General features: G+C 41.3%; 1 protein-coding gene across 1 annotated transcript in view; it reads right to left on the bottom strand.

Annotated features, from left to right (window-relative positions):
• TTLL5 (tubulin tyrosine ligase like 5) overlaps positions 1–23372 on the bottom strand; it is a 132981-nt gene that overhangs the window by 22274 nt on the left and 87335 nt on the right. The window contains 1 exon segment of the mRNA XM_062636086.1: positions 2681–2858. Coding sequence (XP_062492070.1) covers positions 2681–2858 — 178 coding nt within the window.

Below are 23372 nucleotides of genomic sequence, written 5' to 3'. Positions count from 1 at the left end.
CAGAAGCATTTGCCTATGTTATTAATCATGGTGCTTCTGTAATTTGTTCACATGCTATGCATATGCATATGACTCATACATTTGTTACAGATAGAAGACTGGCATGTAGTCATGTTGTATGGTCACGTCATATTTGAGGTGTGTCTTCAGATATATTAATAAATGCACTTCAGCTACTGACAAATAGCTAGCCTGCCTTCCAACCATAACAAGAACTTGAAAAGTCACATGGAAGAGGCTTGGAGATACCCTGCATGCATTCCCCAAAGTAGAGAGATAATGACACTCTTTCAAGTGATAGGCTTTCTGTTTTGGGGGATAGGTTTCTTCCGTTGAGAGCAGGCTGAGGAACTTCAATATAGCAAGCAAGACAACAAAGGATGGAGTAGATCTCAATACATGGCAAGGAACAGAAGGGAAAAAGCAGCCAACAGGAGATAGGTGGCTTAGGTGACACTGACTAGGAAATGTAGTAAAACCATGCAGGCCAGAATAAACTACATTAGCTTTGGCTAAAAAAAAAAAAAAAGGACAAATGATGGCCAGCAGGAAAAGGAGGGGCAGAAGTCAAAGCAGTTAGTGGGAAGGAGACAAATGTAGGACAGAAAGTGTGTAAGCAGCAGCAACAGAAAAACAGTTCTTGGGAAAGGCCAAGTCAAAGAACCGACATCTGAGAAGCTAACTAGCAGGAGGAAGAACTCAATGACAGAAAACTAGAGGGAGCAGGGAATAGACAGATAAAGATGAGGGCGGTGAAGTGACTGGGAGAGGCATCAGAGGATCAGTGCAACTGTGACTGGAAGGGGAGATCTGTCTGAGAGAAGTGTCCAAGAGACAACCATTTTATTTAGAAGTTTTTCACTTCAGAAAGTCTGAAACTTCCCATGTTCAGAAAATATCTTTCTTCATTAATGGCAACTTCAGTGCAGCCTGAGCCCTGCGGCAATGGCCTCAATACTGCAACTCCAAACTGCTTGGCTCAGAAGCAGAAGGGAGGGAGAGAAAGAAGAGGGATGCTGTGGGGGTGAGAGGAGGTTTAACAAAGAATCATTTTAACAGAAACTCCTGAGTAATGGCTCTGCCCCAGGCCAAGAATAACATCAGCTCAATGTCAGCAATCAGAAGAGGGCTCAGCCAGGCCCCGTGGCCAGCTCCAGCCTCCTCACAGGCACAAGCTAGCTTACAGCCTGAACTCGTGAGCAGCCACAGCTGCCCACCCAGAGCCCCCTGGACAGAGATGAAAGGAAGACCTTCTGCTCAGAGGGGGGGAAAGATGCCTGTAGGTGAGGGAATTTGGGGATGGAAACTGCATGGCTAAGTGAGGGCTTGAAAGAAGCAGTGCAAAGAGTAAAGGCAGAAGGGCCTCTTCCAAGACGCTCCCAGAAAAGTATGAGGGCAATCTGCCTATAACCTATTCTCAAGGACCCTGACTAGTGACTCATTTTCTTCACAGGAGGGAGAGTGGGTGTTCAGACCTCCACATGTTAGCTGTGTTCTGGTTTTGTTGGAGTCCAGTCTGCCAGACTGCCCAGCAAATAGCTCCTTCCTAATGGAGACCAATCTTTTTTGAGTGAAGGTTTGTTCACTCAAAGACTTCCTTGCCTTTAGCAGGGAAGCTTTTTGGACATCACTCAGAAGAAAGAACACACATCTCTCTCCGTAACAGCAAAGAAAGGTAACAATTGCATCAATGATCTCATTGTAACCTTGGAAACTTCCCTGCACAGGATAGGAATGCTGTTCCAAACACAGTGGTCCACTCTTTGAATCTAGGTGTCATTCAGAACATGAATAATACAAACTCTTTTTCATATTTCCTCCAGTTCTTAGACATTTAGCCCATCTTTTATCCTTGCAATTATAACAAAGGAGTCACATATCCTTCAGACAGTTCCATGCAAAGAAGTGAAAGGAGATGTTAAATGTAGTAACAACAAAACGTGTAGGAGGCCTGAAGAAGAGTTTCAGGGTTGCAGAGAAAACCTACATCTGGCATGAGGATCAGTGGCTGTCTTCTGCACAGTGAAGGTTCTTAAAAGAAATTAATACAATTCTTAAATAAATGAAGATTCTTCTAAATAATTTTTGAGTCCCCTTAGTATACTCCTCTTCGATAACTGCTCTTTTGATAACTGAATCAAATCATATGAGAAGACACTAAGGAGGAGGAGAATTTAACCAAGATGAAGCCTTGATGGGGTCTGTTTGACACAGGACACAGTTGTCAACACAATTTCAAGTCCTTATATTTAGAAACACGGAAATACAACAGTGACCCAGTCTTAAGCACTTCCCAAAAAGAACTCGGGTCAAAGCAGGAACACATCATCAGTGATGAGATTAAGTGACAAAGAACTATGGAGACTGTAGACAGTTCTAAAACTGAGGGACTATAAGAGGATGCCCCAAACTGGTGCATTAAAGTAAGCAGCATGTCAGTAGCCAAATGAAGGCGAATGCCAGTGCAGTGCAAGAAGCCATTGGGAATTAAAGCATAAAAACATTATCAAAATCAGCGCAGATAATACCAGCTTTATTGCAACCCACTCTAAGAGCTACTTCTTCACAAAAGCTGAGCCATATGTACTGGCTCTGGGTTGATTCTGCACATCTAAGGCTGCGGCTGTGCACATCTAAGTCAGCACTGCTACATCCCAGTCAGGATTTTTTTCTTCATTACCTGGTGCCGGGCCTGGCTTTGCTCCAACAGCTGTTGTGACTGAAGTTTAAGCTCCTGAAGTTGTTGCAGAGCAAAATTGAGATGGTAAGTTCGATGTGCCAGTGGACTCCATGTCACCTTGCTGTAGACACTGTCCTCCATCTCTCCTTCCCAGGCAAAACGATGATTCTCTGGAGCCCTGAGAAAAGAAGAGCTATCACTATCACCACTCTGCATAGAAGGACTCCTGCTTACAATGCAATGCTGCTTCCTGAAAATCCCTTAATACTTCGCCAGCTAGGAATTTGTATTAAGTGGCTTCAACAAGCATATCACCTGCTAGAGGTGCCATATGCCAACTGGCATCTTGCTAAGGATTTTCTTGAATTCCAGGCTGGTACTATATTACTACCCATAACAACATGCTTGAGGAGAACAAAGGAAAAGAGAAGAAAAACTCTGAACTGGAGCATGTCTGTGGCTGATTAGCATTGAAGAGAGACAGAGCTGCAGCAGGAAAAGATCTAAAGATTCCAACCACTAATGAGATATTTATTTGGATCTGTAAAGGTTTTATTAATACACTAACATAAAGCTTGCACCAAGCACATACATGCTGCAGTGAGAGTGGAATAGAAGACACATGCAGTACAATATTCACAGAGAGGATAAAGGACTGGTAGGGTGAGGTTGCAACTAGGGCATATATTGACTTCATACAGTTACAACCCAAAAGACTTGAGGGGTCTGAAGACAGGCTCATTTCTTTCATCATCAGAGTAATGCAAGCCTTTCCCAGAGGAGAAAAAGGCTCCTGCAAAGAGGAAGGAGCTCTTACAACCCAGGCTTATACAGTGGGAGTTCAGCTGTGGCCTGCAATGTGATAAGTACCAACAGGAGCTCACTGGCTTGCTTTGAAGTTTGTAAGCCTTGTCAAGAAGGCAGCACCAGCACACTTCTCCACAAGGCTGAGAGGCTTTGCAGAGAGCAGGTGGCAGACTGACAGGACCACAAGGTGTCCTAAGAAGGCTACAATGGCCCAGCAGCTCACACATCCTGTGCTCACAAGACAGGATGCCACAGACCCACTGAATCCAGACACCCTGGCTAATAAAACCTCCAAGCTTCAATGTCTGAGCTTCCCAAGTTTCTGCTGATCTTTGTCATATTTCTCTCTCTCTCTCAGCCACTCTTTCCAAATGTTACTTTTGGATTCCCATATTAGACTTCCCCTTTATTTCCTATGCATGTCATAAGTAACTGGGATGTAAAAGACATTTGGTGTCTTTCATGCCACGACTCGGAATGTAAGCCATGGTTTTGGCAAGGGAGTTACTACAATCTACTTCCTTCAGGACCCTATCAAAACTCACAACCTAGATCCTTGGAACATGTCACAGCTTCCCTCTAATATGTTGCACCTTCCCCCACAAGCTTCATCATCACAGCAAACCCCTAAAATTTTTGGAAGGATGTTTTAAACAAGATCAGAAGCAACTACCAGCCTTATGTACTCTCCCTCAAAAATAACCTAACGCATCCCTTTCAAAGCAAATTGAGGACAGGGACTTTAAATACTAAAGGGTCACTCTCCATGATCAGCTCCTCAGCAACAGAGCAGCAAGACAGTCTAGTGGGAAAGGAGTTCAGCTGCCAGCATCTCTACTCTGCATCCTCTAGGCCTCCTTCTGCTTGAAGCACCGCTCTCTTACTGGCCACTGGCTGTAGGTAGCCTTCTCTAGACTACTCTAGAGAGCAGAAATCCCACCCATGCTTCCTCAGTCCTCTGCTTCCCCATTGTATCCCAGTACAACACCAGATAAATGACTCACTCCCTGCTCCCTTTTGCTACAAGATTCTCAGTCTCAGTTCTTTTCCTCTCACCAGTGGTTAGAAAAGTGACAATGTAATGTTGCAGACAGTACACAGGCCCTGAAACCCAAATTGTATAGGTCCAAATGTGGCTCTTGGTTAATCTTGGGAGATCTGCTTCCTGCTTCTGGGTCTGCTTTCCCCCTTCTGACCCAGTAATAGAGTTACAATCCTCTACTACTGTGGTTTTACCTGCAGTTTCTCAGCTCTGGATCCATGAATATGTGTGTGTGCTGCTGGCCTCCCAGCATTGTTCCCTGTGCATAGGATGCCACAAAGAGCATAATTCAAAAGGAGGACCGAGGCACAAGGAATCTTTGAAACGAAGCTGTCTCCCCTCCAACCCCACCAGTTCACCACATGGATTATCCAGCAGGTTCCTGTTACCTGGACTAAACTCCCATGCCATATCTAGTCCTTCCACTGCATAAATACAGACTCCACCATTCATTCTGATGTTAAAGCTTACTGGACTTTTCCCCTGTGTGAAGCAGATGGAGTCTCTGTTATGTTCACTCCCCCCATTCCCATAAAGTCAGGTAATGTTGCAGACCAGCCCTTGAAACAAACACCAGATACAAAGGCGAAAAGCATTCAGGAGCTCCATCAAAGTCATATTAGTGTTCAGTAAATGGCCTGATTAATTCCCCATCAATACTATTGAAAGATCATGATCTTGAATACATCTGTTTTGAACTAAACAGCAATCATATTTGTCTATTTGCCTGGGCTAACTTTTTCACACTATCAATGTCTCAGTTGATAAAATTTGGTATGTTCATTAAAAATGCTTCTAAATAAAGTAAGCCATAGTAGGATAAAGGGGTTACCCCTCATGGATTTCTTAACTAGTTAAAACACATGAAACCAGAGCTAGAATAAATGGGTATTTCCAAAATGGAAGGAGATTACCACTGGGGTCCCACAAGAATCTGAGCTATGGCCTCTGCTGTTCAAAACATTTATAAGTGGTCTGGGAGAGGAGAGGAGGGGGAGAAAGAGAGTGAAATAAAAAAAGTTTGCTGTTGAAAAGCTGAAAGTCACTGTGAAGTGTGAAAAAAAAATGCCATTACTGAATGATCAGATATTAAACTGGTAGATGACATTCCATTTAATAACTACAAAGTCATGTACCCAGGGAAACACAATCCTGGTTCTACGTAGTGATGGACTTTGAACTACTTATTTCTGTTCAGGAAGGAGACCTTCTAACTACAGTTATAGATTTTTCTGTGAAAACATCACTAAAATACTCTCAAAAAGCAAAGTCAATGTTAGGAATTATTAGGAAAGACACAGGAAACAAAGCCAAGAACACTTCTATGCTACCATATAAGCCAAAACTGCATCACCCCTTGCATACTGAGGACAGTTCTAACCCCTGTGCCTCCTCCCTTCTCAAAAAGCATACAGTAGAACTGGAAGAAGTCCAAAGAAATACTGTAGAGATGATCAAAGGTATGAAACAGCTTATATATTGAGCGATGACTAAATAAATAAGGACTCTTCAGCTTGGAAAAAGGACAACTGAAGGGAAATACATAAAATATCTATAAAATCGTGAGCTTCAGGAAGAAGGAGAACAGGGAACAATTACTCACTTCTCATGATACAAGACATAGGAAAACCCAAAAGTAGTCATCAGGTGGGCAGGTTAAAACAAACAAAAAGATGTAGTTTTTCCTCATAACACATAATTAAACTGTGAATGTCTTCTTATTACAGGAAGTTAAGGACAGCAAAAATTTACAGGGGTTCAGAAATTATTAGACAAGCTCATAGAAGCAAGAGTCACTGACACTGTCCATATACAAAGATACCATCTCCTGGCCAGAAACTCACTGATTACAGAGTCAAAGAAAGTATTTGCAAAGTATCACCATTCCATAACATCACCTAATGATCTTCCCACAAAATCTTCCATGGGCTGCTGTCTGAGCAGGACATTAAACCAGACAGTCCATCTGGTCTGTGAAAATGCAACCAGCCATGTATACGTATCAGGGGTCTGCAACTAAACCTATTTCAGGACTCAGTCAGAAGTTAGAGAATTCAATTAAGTGTTCTTCAAGGTATTCAAGTTATATGCTTGATCTAGAAAATAATGTCTGTTCCAACTTCTGTCGTATCTACCTCCAGCTCAGAACCTGCAATACGTAAAATTTATCCTTTGATCCAAAAGAATGCTTGGGAAGCTAAAGATTGAGTGAATTGTTCTAAAACACAAAAGTCAAGATGAAATGGAGGAGATACAACTCTGCTAAAGTTGGATCTGCTGATAGCCAAACTGGCTTTGTGCAACAGAGATGATGTGCAGTGACTGCAGGCTGTAGTACTGTGAGGGCCACTAACTGAAGGGCAAAGCTTCAGTATTATTTCCCTGATCCTCATTTCTTTTGTTTGTCATATCTAGCAAAGGGCTTATTATGGAAATACATACACTGAAGAATGATGGTCTAATTTTTAAAATGCACTGGGATTGCTGCCTTCAACCTTTGTCTACCTCAGTGAACTCCCAAATGCTTTCAATGGGTTTCTAACCAGTTTCAATCAATATATGATCTATAGGCCAAAATAAATTCTTTAGGCCCATATAAGGTTGGTTTAAACTACCCAGGAAACCACTGCTGAAACTATGCTTCTAAATCTTTAGGAAGAACTAAATAAAACAAACAAAAAAGCCTCATGAAAAAAAAAAAAACACACCCCAGAACACCACACACAAAACAACAAAACAAAAAAAACACCCTCAAACCAAAAACAGAACAAAAAACCCCAACCAAACATCAAACAAACAAACCCACAAAATCTTTGGCTAACATTTTCTTGCAGCATAGACAGTCTTGTATACAACTCCCTGCAGTTCCGATACCTTCTTCTCCACATGATGCAGCACAACAGGACTTAGTTTTTTCTAGATATGATACTCAAAACAGTGTTGCTTGCCTGAGTAGATTTTACTCTCATGACCTGCAGAATTCTTTTGGATTAAATATGCTTCTGTGGCTTGCTTCTTTATAGTTGGAAATCAATAGGAATCCATTATACATAACTTCAACCTTTTATAATATAAGCATTATATAAGGTCTTCAGATCACCTTCCTGGAGGGATGTTCAGCTGCAGTTTTGGAAAGTCCTCATGTAACATGTTATCAGGTTGCTGATACTGTATCTAAGGCAAAGCTTGCTGTGATACAGGAAAACAGGCCTTAGGACCTCAGACTCAATATGCTGCTGCCAGAGACATGCTCCAACTCTCAGCCTATTTGCCATGCTCACAGGCAAAGCATCATGGTGCAGCTCCTAGTTTGTTTCTGACTGTCAGATGATTTATCAAAGCATAACAGCACATTCGCACCCTTCCTGAAATTAGCTTTTTCGATTAAGGAATTCTACAACAGGCTCAGCACAGTACTGAAGGCTGGAAAAAAAGCTGTAGAGGACCTCACACCTTAATAGATACTATGGAGTTCATATGGTAGACAGAATATATAAATACCCCAAACTGAAAGAAAACCTTTTTCACAACTCACACTGCTTTTGGCAAAGCCAAAAATAACCAGAAAAAGCCCCACACCCTCCGTGGAAATGAGGATCGCTGAGTCAGTCTGCTTGTTTTCAATTCAGTATTATTGCTTGAACATTAACAACTGACAACATTCATTTGCTCACATGTACAGACAACAGATACAGCCATAGATGCATGACAGATACAGGCACAGGTGCACATGCATGCAAATGGGAAATAGAAATTCCTGCTGTGCCACCAGAAGAGATTGGGTTTCATTCTGTCAGCCAGGCTGGTTGTGAGCAATCTTCTCACAGTTTCCTCAGGATTATTTATGAGTTGCTTAGTTTAGAGACCTGGCCAGGATTCAAGCCTTCACTACGTACAGGAAATCTCAGCCTTGGCATTACGGCCCATCCTTTGTAAGCAAGATTCTGTCCTCCCAGCAGCTCTTAGGGCTACTCAGCATTTTTGGCAAGAAACCCGCTGTGTTCCTTTCTTTCAACTGTAGCTTTCATAAAGCCTGGGCCAAAATTCCCACTTTCTTTTCACTGACAGTGTAAAAACTCTCTGCTGCAGCTTTTGCACCACAAAAGATACTGGTTTGCCTGGAACACCACTTACAAAGGATCTCCATGCTATTATGATTACAACTCAGCCTAAAAGTGCTAGAACACCATGCACTCATCTCCAGATTTTCTGGTTCCAAATTCCCTTCTGCTCTAATTCTCTTTTCCAATGTAAGCAACCCCTACGCAATCAACTACCTACACCTGTCCTGGGACCTAATGATAATGTACTAAAATACTCATAAAATGCTAATACATTTCTTTGTTGATTACAGATAAAAAAGTCTCAATGAAATCCAGCCTTCATACAGAAAGGATATTATCAGCTCTTAAAAGAAAGCAGAGAGATGGCTTCTATTCCCATGCCAAACAGATTTGAAGCGAATACCAAGGATTGAAGCTGCAGACAAGACCAGACCACAGAAGACCACTCACTGAGAAGATCATAGTTACAAAGAATTATGTGCAAGTCTATACTAAAAGAATGACACCAGCAACTGCTACTGATAGCCCATGCTTCTCCTACATCATTCCTAATTAACTCATTCAAACACCTGACAAAGCAGGGTCTACTACACCACCACCACTGCTGGGATGGGTAACACTGCACTGTAAAAGACAAAAGCAGAGAACACCACAAAGAAAACCTTTACTAAAGTGAAACTACAAGGAAATAATCAGTGGAGGGGAAGACAATCCCAGAGCAGCAGAGATTTGGAATATAAGTTTTTAGTGCATAGCCTGGATAGAAATTAGTTTGAAAGCTTACAATGTCCAAAAAAACCCAACAAAACCCCCAAAACCCCCAACAAACCCCCGCTGCAAATTTATGGATTTTAAAGTATCATAATATTACAAATGGGGCTTTCATTTATATTTCAGCTGAAGCCTTCTTCCAATGGAACACCTGGGCACTTGTTTGACACCAGTTCCTGTGTGGCAAGCAACAATATCAATTCATGAAGTATACTTGCGCTTTCTACATATCACTGACTGAGTAGGCACTTTTGAAACATTTGAGAAGTGCCTACAACTCATTGAAAGGCAACGCAAACCAAGTTCACATTACTTGTGAAAAGGAAGCTTAGCATTCTTGAAGAATATTCCTCTATATTTAACCTTGGTGAGAACTGATAGGATGATGGCAGGAGTCAGTATAACTGGAGGCCTAGCAAACTGAGAAAAGAATTATCCTCTTTTATACAAGGCAACAAGCTGACTATGAAAGTATTTTACATCCTTTCCTGTAAAGGCTGGAGCTAAGGATGAACAAGAGCCATTGCTGGCAACAAGGGAATAGAGTACATTTATAAATTGGTGCTCCCATCTTCCCACAGAATGCAACACAATCTTGGACAGCAGTTCCTTTCCCACAGGGCCTTCAGGTGGTATGGCAAGTCCAGGAAGCTTCTAGTACAACACCTTGGTGGACACCAGCTGCTAGAAAGTAGTTGGCATAGTAACTGATGATTCTGACTAGTGTGGCAGCTCCCAGCATCCTGCTGACTTATGTTCAGGCACTCAGAAAAACACAGAACATTTTGTTTGGCACACTATACAGTTCTTCCATTCCTAACAATAGGCCCTAGATTGGCTATGGAGCAATGATAAACACAGTGGGACAAAGCCCAGGACGCTGGGGGCCTGGCTGGGATGCAGGACTGTTGGGCGTCTCACAGTGCCACTTGCCTCAAGGCATTTCTTTGTGTTTTCTCCCTCTTTCCCTCCCCTGAGCTTCAAAAGCAATAAATTAAAAATTGAAAAACAGAGCAACAAGTCCTTGAGAATGGTTTGCTCCTGGCCTATGCTGTTACCAGGAGTGTCTGTGAAAGAGTGACTTTGGTGCAGTTTAGTTAGCAAGAGTCTACATTTTAGCATGGTCTGTAGCTCTGACTGCTGGACCATACATGCCCCCAAAATAGGCAGCAGCAGCAATGTTACAGAGGTATCGAAAGGGAGCTTTCCAAACACCCACAGGTGAGCAAAGCATTTTTAATATTTCTCAAATGGCTCAGCCTGTGACTTGAGATCTGAGGCACAGGGAGCTGTCCAGAACTCACCCCAGTGCAGGTACCTGGAGACAGGGAAGAGGGAGGAAGCAGCTGGCCTGTGTAAAACAAGGATGCCATCACCTGGCCTGCAATCTGCTTTTGAGCCTTTCAAGAGAAGCCAAGGAAAAGCTTTTAAAGTTAATAAGCAGCCTGTCAAGGCACAATAAACATGCAGAACTGCATTTTGGATTCACATCCAGTTCAAAGTGACAAATACAATCTCTCATGGTGAAGGTGCTGTGGAGATGTGGGAGAGTTACTGTCTCAGACCATCAATCAGACTTTCCCTTCTTAGTGATGAGGCACAGATACAGGCATCCTGTAATAGTTTCAGCCTTAGGTTTTCAGCTCCCCACTTTGCCAGCAGCTGAAGCTACTTCTACCTACACAAGAGGCTCTTACCATCAGTTACCTTTGTGCCATAGAACAACAAAAGGTATACAAGGTACATGTGAAAAGCCTTAGGACTGAGATGGCTTAAGCAAAGAATGTGAAAAGTTCTGTGGATTTAACTACAGTTTCCAGATCCATTCACAGGTTAACTGTAATAGCTACCAGAGGCACAGTTCAAGCATCCCAGGACATTTTAATGTGCATAATTACTAGCAAATGTCAGCAGTCCCCCTCTGCTATTCTCACAATTCCTCCTTTCAACTGAGAGTTGATGTTGTTACAAGAAATTTATTCAAAAACAAAGATGTGAGCAAAAGCATCCAACTCATCTCCTTGTGGTACAGGATTAATGCACGTTCCAGTGGCTGGAGCAGTCCATGCGTCACGCTTCCAGCTGCACTACTCCTCAGGTAGGTACACATTCAGCATCAAAATTTTTCCCCTGAGATTCCCAATTAAACTTCTATTTTCTCTGTTTTACTGCATGAGCTTCACTACTAGAGCTATGCCTCTTTTGAGCTTAGCCAGCCTTGGCACACTTAACTCCCTTCATCTTTTTCCTCTACTTAGTCCCTTCTGGCCTTTGATTGTATTTTGCTTTTCACTGAACTTTTTCCACTTTATCGGTATGTGGGGCTAGGCAAGTACTCAAAACTGAGCACATTATTCCAGACATGCATGCACAATAGCTGTAAAGGGAAAGCCCCCTGCTTTCTTGCTCCTTTCCTTTATTCTACAAGTAATATCAAAGTTCATAGGCTTCCTTCTTTTCTGGCATATGCTGCTGTATAATTTATTTCCTGCTTCTGAAGATTATTCCTGACATTTAGAAACCTGGGGTTTAGAGCAAAAATATTTTCTTACAGCAAAGGCAATGTAGTGCCCACTCAGTTCCACTGCAGATCAGGAATGAAATGCATTTTCGATCCTGGGTCCCCACATAAAGGCAAGGTCATGAGTGTAGCAGGCTAGAAATGAGGTGCATCAAATGGCCTCTAGCAGTGGAAGGCCAGGGTGAAATTCTGGAGCACTGGAAAACCTCTGCAGGCAAGGCGTGATCTACCTCAATTATACCTGGATTTAGCAGGCATTATCAACTTCTTACTTTCAGGAGCACTAAACATGCCAGTCTTAGCAAATGAAATATTTACCCTTTGGGGGAGCCAATTTTTATTGGGCCTCTGGTAGCATCCTTGACTCCATGCCAGTTAGAAAATACTGTCAGTCTTTCTGAACTGGGGAATACTTGGCAGGTAAACAACACTGTATTTTTTACTTCTGTTTACACATGGCAGCTTTGAAATTCACTAGTAGAAAGGCTAAAACAAGAAGAAGAAAACTAACAGCCAGCTGGCTGCAGAGCTCAATGCTTTCATCCTATTGTGGTTCATGAGGTCACTGGAGAAGCAATGAAAGCAACTGAGCATATCTTCTCCATGTGATCTAGATTAACAAAATCACATAGCCTTTCTACCCTCAATTAGTGCAAACATAGGGGTGAACTTTACTGAGTAGAAGATGGCTCTGGCTTCACATTTCTTCCATATGCTTCCACACCTGCAAACACAGTCAGGCCCTGCAAAAACATTTTAACAGTGAGACATACATACAATAGGACTAACATACAAACCTGGTATCATTTTGCTCTCATAAGGAAGTCTCGGGGAAGATTACCTGCTTAAATCTGGCACGCGATTGCATGAACTGTGTCATGTCATACCTGTCTCCCCCCAGTTTTAAAGTATTAATTAATGAAGTACAGACAAAGCAGGTAGACTCTTGAGCAAAGTTACCTCACTGTACTACTGTCTAGCTCCACTTTAAATCATTCATACTTAGATGTGTTATGTGCCGCCTTAAATTTGATCACTTGTCCTAATCCAGACAGAATTTCTGAGATGAATATATACACTCAACAGGATTCAAAGTAACAGAAACTTAGATGCAATACTTCACCACTTACAAAGATGGGAAAGGTATTCCTTGTTACAGAGGTTCCACTGTAAAATCCTAGCACAGATCAAGTGGATCAAAACAAAACATGACTTGGACATAAATTCTTTCACTTTTCCTTTATCAATGTAGGCAAGTCTATTGAAAACCAAACTGGAAAAGACTGATGGACTTTATTTATTCCTAGCTATATATTTGTGTATGTGCTTTATGCAAGCAGATTTTGCATTTTATGAGTGGATAACAGCAGCAGCAGCATATGAGGATGAAAACAGTAAATGGGCACCGCTGTCTAGACTGCTTATGACTGCGTCTGTAATTAAAGTCACTAATCTCACCTGGAAACACATATTCCCTATCTTTCTCCAGAGAAGCAAGGGTTAAGTCAGGACCAGTAAGTAGCTCTGCACCCTGTAATGCCTCTTTTGAAAAGCCGCTCACAGAGCTTACAGGGAAAGAGTGAGAGTGTAGCTGCTGTCCCAGCCAACATTTGGTTCCTATTACAGTGAATAAATCTCCCCCTCCCCCTTTTCTTTTATTTTTCCCCTTTTTATATTAAAAGTCCATCAAACACATTTTTTTCCTCAATATTTTCCATTAAGTTTCTTCCTGCGTAGCCTTTCCCAGAGTGTGGTTCTCTTGCTATATACGCTCAAACAAGCAGCTGCAAGATCCCAACTGAATAAGAGAATGGGGAATGAAGCAAGCAGCTCAGGCCCCTTGTTCAAGTCTCAAGAAGCAAGTGAAAAGTTAAAGCTGGGCTAAACTGGTGAAATCTGGAACACTTAAGAATACGCAAACAAACAAACAAAAAACAGGCTGTTGAGTTTTGTAGGGTTAGGGCTTCTAACATGGGAGATAACAGTCAGAGCGTCCTGCCCTGCCCCTGCCACCATCAGCCTCCCAAAAGATACAGCACAGCATGATGTTACAATACAGGGCCTTAAGTATTCCTCCAGGATTGTGCTGTTCAGGTCTCATATCACTTGAGGCCCATATGACTTTTTTTAGTTGTGCTGTATGATTCACGCTCCTAAGTTCTGGTATTTTGTTGTCTAAATATTAACTATCAAGTACACAAAGAAACCTATAAAGAACATAACAAGCCACAAAGTTCTCAATTCCACAAAGTTTGCACTGAAGTTCATGAAAGCAATTGACTTTGCTGGATATCCAGTATGCCAATTATCTTGTTACGTTGTAGATGAAGATAACTCTGATGGAGTGTCTCTTAGAGGAGACTTAATAAATCTGACAATTTAGACGGTCTGTCTATAGGGATGAAGTATACTGAAGGATACAGTTCCCTGATATCATGCCTATAATTTTCAAGTTCAAGAATTATAGCTAGATAATAGAACTTCACAGAAGTAGCAACACTTCTACATTTATAAGCTAGAGGGAAGGCCAGAATCTGTTCTCCACTTCCAGAACTAAGATGTACAAGTTCACCTATTCAGGGACTGTGGAATGTGTCACCTGAAAGCTAGCTGGGCCACAGTCATATTAGGAGAAATGCTCCAGGTTAGAGAGGTAGAGTAGCAGCATGGCACCAGCAAGATGCATCTGCTGCTACCATTCAGTAGCAGAGCTAAACCTGTATACCATCTAGCTGACGAAATACAGTAAAATGAGAAAAAAAAAAAACAACAAAACAAAACAAGAACTAAAGGTCACTTCTCCGAGTCCTTGCTGTGAGGCTGTATGCTTGTGGTTAACAGCCTCTTCGATTTGGATAATTTTTCAAGCACTGATACAATAGCAGAGTAAAGGTCCTCAAAGAGACCTTTTCCCTTAAACAACTGAAATTTATCAACCTAGCTTCAGTGTAATGAAGCTAAAGGAGTTTCCCAGTAAAAAGAAAATAGACTTAGACAGTCCCCTAAGCACAATGGCACTTGTGTGCTGGCTAAAGCAGCATCTCTAGCATTCTTCTCTTCCCCATGTTATAAACTTGATTCTGCTTTCCTTGTCCCTCAAGTGAAATTAGATAAGGTAAAAAGGTATTACAAGAAATAAACTGGGGATTTGAGAGTGATCTCCCACCTGTTAAATAGAATATTCTCCTTCCTCAGGCTCTTTATGCAGTTCTGTTATGCTGGAGTTGAGAGGAAATTTCTTACCTCCACCTCCTGTACAAATCAACTTTCCTGCTGTGGGTCCCTGAACATTTAACAGTGGTTGGAGAAAACAGGAAGTGACTGTGTCTGTGTCACCATACACTTTCTAAAATTTATAACAAAGCAATTACATAAAATATAATGGGGGGGGGGGGAAGTGTGGAATATGCTCAAATCCACAGAGAGAATACTAGCATGATCTATTATCTATTGCAGAAGCTGACCCCGTAACCATATATATTGGATAGATGAGAGCACCCTATCACACACATTGCAGGGATACAAAAAACGTACTTATACAGAGACCACAGATAGATACTACACACAAACCATGAGATACAGACTTTCAGCCATCCTAAGAACAGCTTGGCACCAAAGCAATCCCAGGGTTTTGGTGGTAGCTGTTTACAGCTAGCTTTTTTGGAATTCCTGCAAGCCTCCCAGTGGCCACGCAGCGCTGTATTAGTACTATAAAAGGTAAGTGCTATTTTTCCCTTGCTCCACTGGTTACCTAACTTTCTTGGACATAATGGAAGATACTTTCTGGAAGTGCTTATTTCAACCAAGACAGCACAAATTCCTAGCAATGTTCTTCTGAAGCTAAAGCTGACAGAAGTTTTCCAAGTCTGTAGTGTTCCTTCTAAGAAACCTCCAGAGATAACCTACTTGCAATAACTACTTTTCAGAAAAGAATTCTGCCCTAAAAATGCACAAGGTATTCTGCAAACAAATTCGTTGTGTATTTTATTGAAAGCTAAAATGCAGCCAAAAAAAACCTCCAACTTCAAAACAGAATGGCAGGGTCAGCTTTGGATTACGTTATCAGTATTTAATATAGAAAGAGAAAAGATTCTAGAATAATCTATAGCCAGCACTGAAAAAAAAAAAAAGCAACAAAAAAAACCAAATCTCCCCCCCCCAGAAAAAAAAAAAAACAAAACAAACCAAAGCAAACAAGAAAACACAACAAAACCAGTGCACCTCCTTCCCAAAACTTCTTATGCATCTATTCCCCTCTATTGCCTCCAGAAACTGGTGAGGACATACTAGGACTGGATTATAAAGAACTGCAGGAAAAGAGTGGAAAGATTTATTTTTACAAGGCCTCACCTGAAAAAGCAAAGCTTTTCAAGTATTGCAGAGCAAGAATCTCCCCATTTTTTGATTTTTTGGCACTTTTTCCCCCAAGGATTAATATTACAGAAGCATACTGCCTTGCCAGAAGAGACTCTTTCAGTTTACAACAATTTTTGCCTCCTTGCTGGTCTTTTGTTTTAAGCTACTCAGAATACAGTCACCATTCCACTCCTATTATTGTTCCACCTCCTATTGGGATCTATCTGCCTCTTTGCCTGAAAACAGAGCTCAGCCTGAAGCATTTCCAGTTACCCAATGTTTCAACACGAAATATCACAGAGGAGGTCACATTATCATAAAAAAGTTCAAGATTCAGTGGAATAAACTGAGTTAAAGCATCTTGGTTTTGGCAGGGAGCTTTAAGTGAGTCAAGTAGAAGCTCCCAGTTAACTGCCTCCAGCAGATACAGCAGTGAGTGGTATCTGTTCTGGCATCTGTTTAACAGAGACCTTACATGAAGCTTTAGTTTAGCTACCGCATTTGTGTGTCTCTTTCCTTATTGGAAAGATCATCTGGTCCCTTTAGTCTCAGGAAGGAGTTCTGGGGAATCACAATGTAAATCTTTACCTATTTTACGTGCCCATTATAGAAGATTAAAATTACTATGATTATTTTGGGAAAGGACTTAAAGCAGAAGAGAGGTGAGGAAGCAGTAATTAGAAAGGCAAAGAAAACTGAAGTGAAATAAATTTATTACTCTAATTGGCCTGAACAAGTGTGAGGTGCTTCACAAGGCACAAAGGGTAAAAATATAATAAAGTAACACTATTGCTACTGCCCACACTCTTGGTTTAATTAATTTTATTTCCCTCCATCCTGGCACTGTAAAGAAGAATGCAACACGTGAAGGCTGAGGCAGAAGTGCTGCACAGGGCTAAGGCAGCATACCTGGCAGCTGCTAAAACAGAACTTCAAAGTCTCAGCTCCCTTTGAAAACCCATCAGGCAAGAACCACTCCTCCCCTCGAGCTTCTTTAGGAGCTGGTACACTTAACCACTTCAGCATGTTTGGCAGTTCTACAGCCACTTCCAAAGCAGGTGGTGGCGTGGAAAGTTGTGGGAGAGCCCCAGATCACTCAATAGTCTCCTTTCCCCAGCAGGCAGCAACTCACGTGCTGACCAAAGCAGGTCAGCTGACAGGCAATTAAGCATAGGGAACAGGGAATTTGTGGTTACACCTCTGAAACTACAGAAAAGGCCCCAGCTTACTTCAGTCAAGTGGGCCAACAATCTCTTTCTCCAGGGAACTGCTAACTCGATGACTGACAAAGTCTGCCATTAGAGGAAGATCAGTAAAAGGATACTCAGATAATTATATTGTACATTACAAGGAGCAGGAACACTCTTAAAGTCAGTTCCCAGATTTGTCTAGGGTTTGTTGAAAGATCCCTCTCTGTTATCTTGTCTGCAAAAGATGGTCAAGTTGCACAAAATTTATTTGGATCACCTAGAGCTTGAAGTCTTTCACATGAGATTTCTGCCTCTGCCTACAACTGCAAGCTAGAAGGTAGAGACTATAAGCACTGTTTTTATCTGCAGCATCTAAAAAAAGAGATTTCAGATTCTGATTATTTGAACAGTCACCATATTTGTGATGTTTCTTCCTCCAGCGTGGACAGAAGAGTCTATGATGCATAGGAATTTCATAGGAATTTGTGGTTAAAGATGAAAAAAAGTTATGCAATCCTATATTCCAGTCCAACCCAATCCCTTTTTCTAGTGCCAAAACGGAATTGTTTCCTACAGTGTACAGAGAAAATTGTATAATTAGTCTGAAGCTCCCAGACTCAGGAACACAGATGGGAACCATGGAACCACTACCTCAGGAATTTCACCAAGTGATTGCATATAATGCTAAGCATGAACACATCAAAGATGCAGCTGCAGATGCTAACCCCTTGTAAGGGGAGACTAAAATATCCCAGCCACTTAGAAGAATAATGCCCTTTCAAGAGTCCCCTCCTAGTATAGATAAGGCACACCAAGACAGAACAGTAAGAACAGTGTCCAGTATCTGATCAAGAAACCTCCATTCTAAGCCACTTCTTTGTACTTGATGCTTTTTGTGATGTTTCAGCAAATGTTCTACGTAGCATCGACTTTTCTTAAAAAAGCCAAAACCGGTGCATTTAACAGAAAATGAGTCTGTAATAGAGACAAATAAGAGCCCAAACATGGCCTCCAAATGGCTTGCGCAGTGAGATTCATGTTGTGTACTGTGTTTACGGCTCTCTAGAGACTAGTTGGAGTATAAGACAGTAATCAAGCTCTCCCATAAAGGCAAATAACAGACATCAGAAAAAAATCTGAAAGTAAATGACAAGAGTAGTTGTTACCTATTTTTGCTATCTAACAATATACACCATAAACATCAGTGACATATTGATAAACAAGATGCAAACAACCATACATTCTGTAGCAACAAGCAGAACAATTCCCAGGCTATGAAGTTACAAGGTATCAGGAATTTAGTTAATTTCATAATTTTAAATATCCAGCACCACAATTCTATTTCCTTTCGCTGAACTGCTCTTCAGTAATACAGGCCTAATGTCTACAGCCAGGTTCTGCAATGCTTTAGAGGTCATAATATGCTAAAAATCTGTTCTGCTTAGGAAATACCAATGCAGCAAACAACTGCACTGCATGAATCATATTCTGTCCCCATGCTTCATAACAGCCTAGAAATTCATGCATAACTTCCATTCTCTTTGCACAGATAGTAGAGGATACTTTCATATTTAAATAATTTGGGTTAGCATCAGCAGCAGGAAAGTGGAATTTCAGAAACAAATGAAAACATGACTCTCACCTTTGAAAAAGAAAAACCAGCTACACAAATTATGTCCTGAATGGGACAAAATATTTAAAACACTAAAAAATGGATTGGATCCAAGTTTCTTAAAATATGCCAGAATAATCCAAATATTAAAACTGGGCTTTCAAAAACTATACTGGTGCCTATTATTTTATTTAATATATAATATGTGTATTTATTTATTTATACAAATTAAAACAAAAAATTAAAATATTTGTGAACTTCGATAGCAGAGAAAGTTATTGTTCTTTTGTTTAATTACATTAATGTCACATAAAACACAGCTCCTTCTTGAGGGTTTTCAAATTAGAAGAAAGATTATCAAGTTCTCAATATTCAAAACCAAACTCTGAAAGGCAGCTGTTCCAAAAATATTACTAGGCAGCCTTTGTTGGGACTGTTCATATAGGATATGCTCTGAATTTTCTTGATTTTTTTTTTTTTTAATTTTGAAACCAGAACGCTATGGGAGTGCTGTCAGCAGTCACCAAGATCTCACTCCTTTGGAGACTATTCTGGAGATACATGCAGTTCTTTATCAGAAAGAGATGTGTTATCTATGCACCTCATATTAGAACTGCAAAGTCTCTGAAGAAACATTTCTGGGGCTGATTTTCAAAAGCCTGTGCTTAGAATTTACACATGTACTGTTTTTCTTGTTGATTTCTTCACAACAGATGAGGTTGTGTTCCCTTTGCCATGTTGACTGCCTGAGCTGGAAAGCCTTTAACCACTGTTCAAGTTATCATCCACTAGATATTTACAGAGAAGCTAAAATTTTTAGCATCATGAGACTGTCAAAGAATCTTAAACTCAAGCACCTTCTAGTGAAGCTGAGATTAGAAATATACTGAACATTCTAACAAGTTATTTCAGGTTTTCTCTAACACCACAGTTTAAGATCTTCTGGGAAACAGCCACGGGAAGTAGAAATCACTACATTCTAAGCAGTATATTGTCTTTAATGAGCACTAAAATGTTTTTGTTTGAAATTCAGAATTATTGTTTATAAGTGATAGAAGCCATAAATCCTAGATACTTAATCATCAGTACCATAGAAGACCAACATAGGTGTCAAATCTAAACTTCTGACTAATATAAAGAATATTATTCTATTTATGCTGTTCTGTAGCTAAAATCTCATAGAAGAAAAATCCCTGAAAATGCTGTATTAGTTGTAAAAACAGATATGGATCTGGAAGTTCAAACAGTTTCTAGGAATGCCAAGCCTTCAAAGATCCACTTCTTTGTGGATCTACACTTGGTCACCACCAGCAAGAAACAAAAGTCTTAACTTACTCAAATTCAAGTCTCAGCATCTGCAGCTTTTCAAAATGCTAAGTGAAGAGAAGCTGACACCTCTTTACTCATCAGCATCTTTATCCCAGTATCAAAAAAAGAAACAGATGGTCCAGACTTAAGGTTTCCTCCTCCTCTTCACATAGTCTACCAAACTGAAAGTTTTCTGAGCCAAGTTTCAAAGTAAACTCAGTTTTGAACACTGAAGACATTCACAGCTCAACCTGGCTACATTCTTCACAGGGAATACTTTTTTTTTCCCCAGCAACAAGCAAATAAAGAATTCTCTGTGCATACAAAAGGTTAAGAGCATGTGATCTACAGCCCTTTTGCTCCAAAGTGTGACTCTTGCCCAGGCTAAGCATCCCTGACAGACAGCTGCCAAGCAGCATGTGCAGCACTGCCAGACAACAATCACTTTACAGTAACTTTTCATTTAATCCCTTGTGCCAGATAGCAGAAGGATAGAAAGAGCAGTGGAAGACATTTAGTGAGCCAGATGCAATCTGAAATTTGAGCAAAGAAGCCATGCACCATCATGGATACCAGCAGCTGGGACATAAACAGTGCCTGTGATAAAGCTCTCTCATTTTGAAATTCCTTTTATTAAAGCTTGTTGTCTCAGGGTCAGTTTTCAGTAGACTTGGATCAGTCAGGCTGCCTTGGCCTCTCCCCACCTGGTTTGCTGTGCACAGTAATTGGATGAGAAATCTTAATAAAAGTTCAGTGAGTGCAACAGGGCAGTGTCTGGAAACTGCAGTATCTTTAAGCACTTCCTAGGTTCCCCCCCCCCTCCCCCCCCACCTTTTTTTTTTATTTAAGGAGGATATCCATCTTTCAACTATTGTTACAGAATGAAACCCTAGAAATAACTGCTCATGATAAAGGATGTGACACTGCAGAGCCTACCTTTAACAGTGCACTTAAAAATCTTTGTAATTAGCACTGACTCTGGACAATCCAATAACCATGTTTCTTGGGTCACCAAAATGCTTTCTTGCTCATTACCAACCACATCCTCTTACCCAGCGCATTTTGATCAAACTAGTAAACTGGCTGACAGTATACAGTGTTAGGTGAAGACTGAGAAAGTACTGCTAACTACAAATGTTACTCATTATTGTAACTCACACAATTCCCTAAACAAAAAACTGGTGTTCCACTGTGTTGTGGCTGCCCCATCTTCACACTACATAATATACATACACTTCAAAAACCTATGAGCTAATGAAGAGGATCGCCACGTGCACAGGGACAGGGAAGTGCACAGGGAAGCTGAAAAACTTCCTGACTTCTTTTTTTTTTTTTTTAACACTCCCTTCTCCCCTTTTTTAAAGAGATTTTTCTTAAACATTGAAGCCCTGCATGGCTCAAACAGCTGCTGCTTGATACCTGCAGCCCAGAGAAGCCTGGGACAACAACAGGCTGTCATGGAGCCAACAGCATACAATTCACAAACTCTTGTGTCAGCTGCAAAACTTCCCTATCTGAAAGGTGGGGAAAATTAGGTGACAAAGCAGGATCTTCAGAGGAACAGCTGACTAACACTTTCAGGGATAGAAAAGGGGTTTGTGCTTTTGGCAGGAAATTCCCATTATATCACAGGATAAAACACCAAAGCGTGGCATGCTTATCCTGAGCAAGCCAAGCTAAAGCATGACCTCAGCCTGGGCAGAAAATGTGAACGTGCATTGGTGGTGGAGAGCTCACTGTACAAAATGGAAGGTAGCCCCAAACCAAAGCCTATCAGGAAGGAAACCCCTTTGGCCCCTTTTGCTACCTCCTGCTCTGGCATTTGTACTTGGTCACTGAAACCCTTAGCTCATCTGAGCTTGACTCCAGGCCTTTTGGCTGTTGACTTCAAAGAGCTGCCCAGAGACTACCCCACATGAGGGGTGCCTTTTGGAAAGGCTTTCCACATGGGTCTCAGATCATACTGTGCTCCCAACATCTGAGAGGTTTACTAAGTAATCCAATTTAACTCTTTCTCAGCTGTACAGCACCAATGTCTTCAACACAGCTGTTTAAAACCTTTGCTTTCACAAGTAGCCAAACTTCCTTTCTAACACTACCCTGTAGATACATTTCTTGAAGTGAAAAGGTAGATAACAGACCTGGAAATCTCCGAAATATGAGTTCAACATCAGGACAGCACTGGAGAGCATAAGGCAAATGAAGGAGAAGTTGCTAACCTGTCCTGTGCTTCATAATCCTGGCTTACAAAGGGGATTTCCATTTTCACACAAAGCAGCATGCCGTTGTGCGTCTGGTAGGGAGGATATACAACATGCAGCTCTGAGATTTCAAAGTGCCTCGCTGTGACCCACAGGAATAGCACAGTTCAAAGATGGGCCCATTCAATCCCTCTGTTCTTAGGCCAGATGGACCTGCCCTAAGATCAATGTCAGAAAGGACGCTCTTCTGGGAAACTTCCCAATACCCTCTCAGCTGTGCAACTGTAATTCCAACAGCTGTGGCATGGTATTACAGCTTTCATTTCTACCTCACTACCTGCAAGATCAGTCAATGGACAAAACTTGAGGTCTTTGTGTAGGGAAGAGTCAGGGATGGATAAAAATATTGCCAAAAAAAAAAAATAGGAAAGGGGAGAAACCAGACATTCGTGGGATTCCCTGACAGCTCTGTGCAGAAGGAAGGGCTGGGCTGGAAAAAACAGGGCCCCAGGTTCCTGCCAAGCTGTCTGAGGCCCATCCTTTCCAAATAGCTCAAAGAAACAGCCAAGGCTCCCTGGTAACCCTTTCAGAACTCCTCTAGAGAGAAAGGCTGCTGTGATCAGAGCTGCTCTCACAAAGCTCCAGACTACTTGGGTCCCCTCATTCCTAGAAGGCTGTAAGCATCAGAGTCTATTTCCCCCATGAGAGTTACTGAAGTAAGATCTAGGGCCACATTAACCCTCTGAAAACCACTCTGGAAAGCAACTATTTTAATGGAGATTGAGAGGTTTAAATAAATGCAGAGGAAAGCAAGATCTGG

Source organism: Pezoporus occidentalis, unplaced genomic scaffold (assembly GCF_034315485.1).
Source record: "Pezoporus occidentalis ecotype Australia unplaced genomic scaffold, CSIRO_AGI_Poc_V1 ctg47, whole genome shotgun sequence".
NCBI lineage: Eukaryota > Metazoa > Chordata > Aves > Psittaciformes > Psittacidae > Pezoporus > Pezoporus occidentalis.
This window is presented reverse-complemented; position numbering and strand designations above follow the sequence as displayed.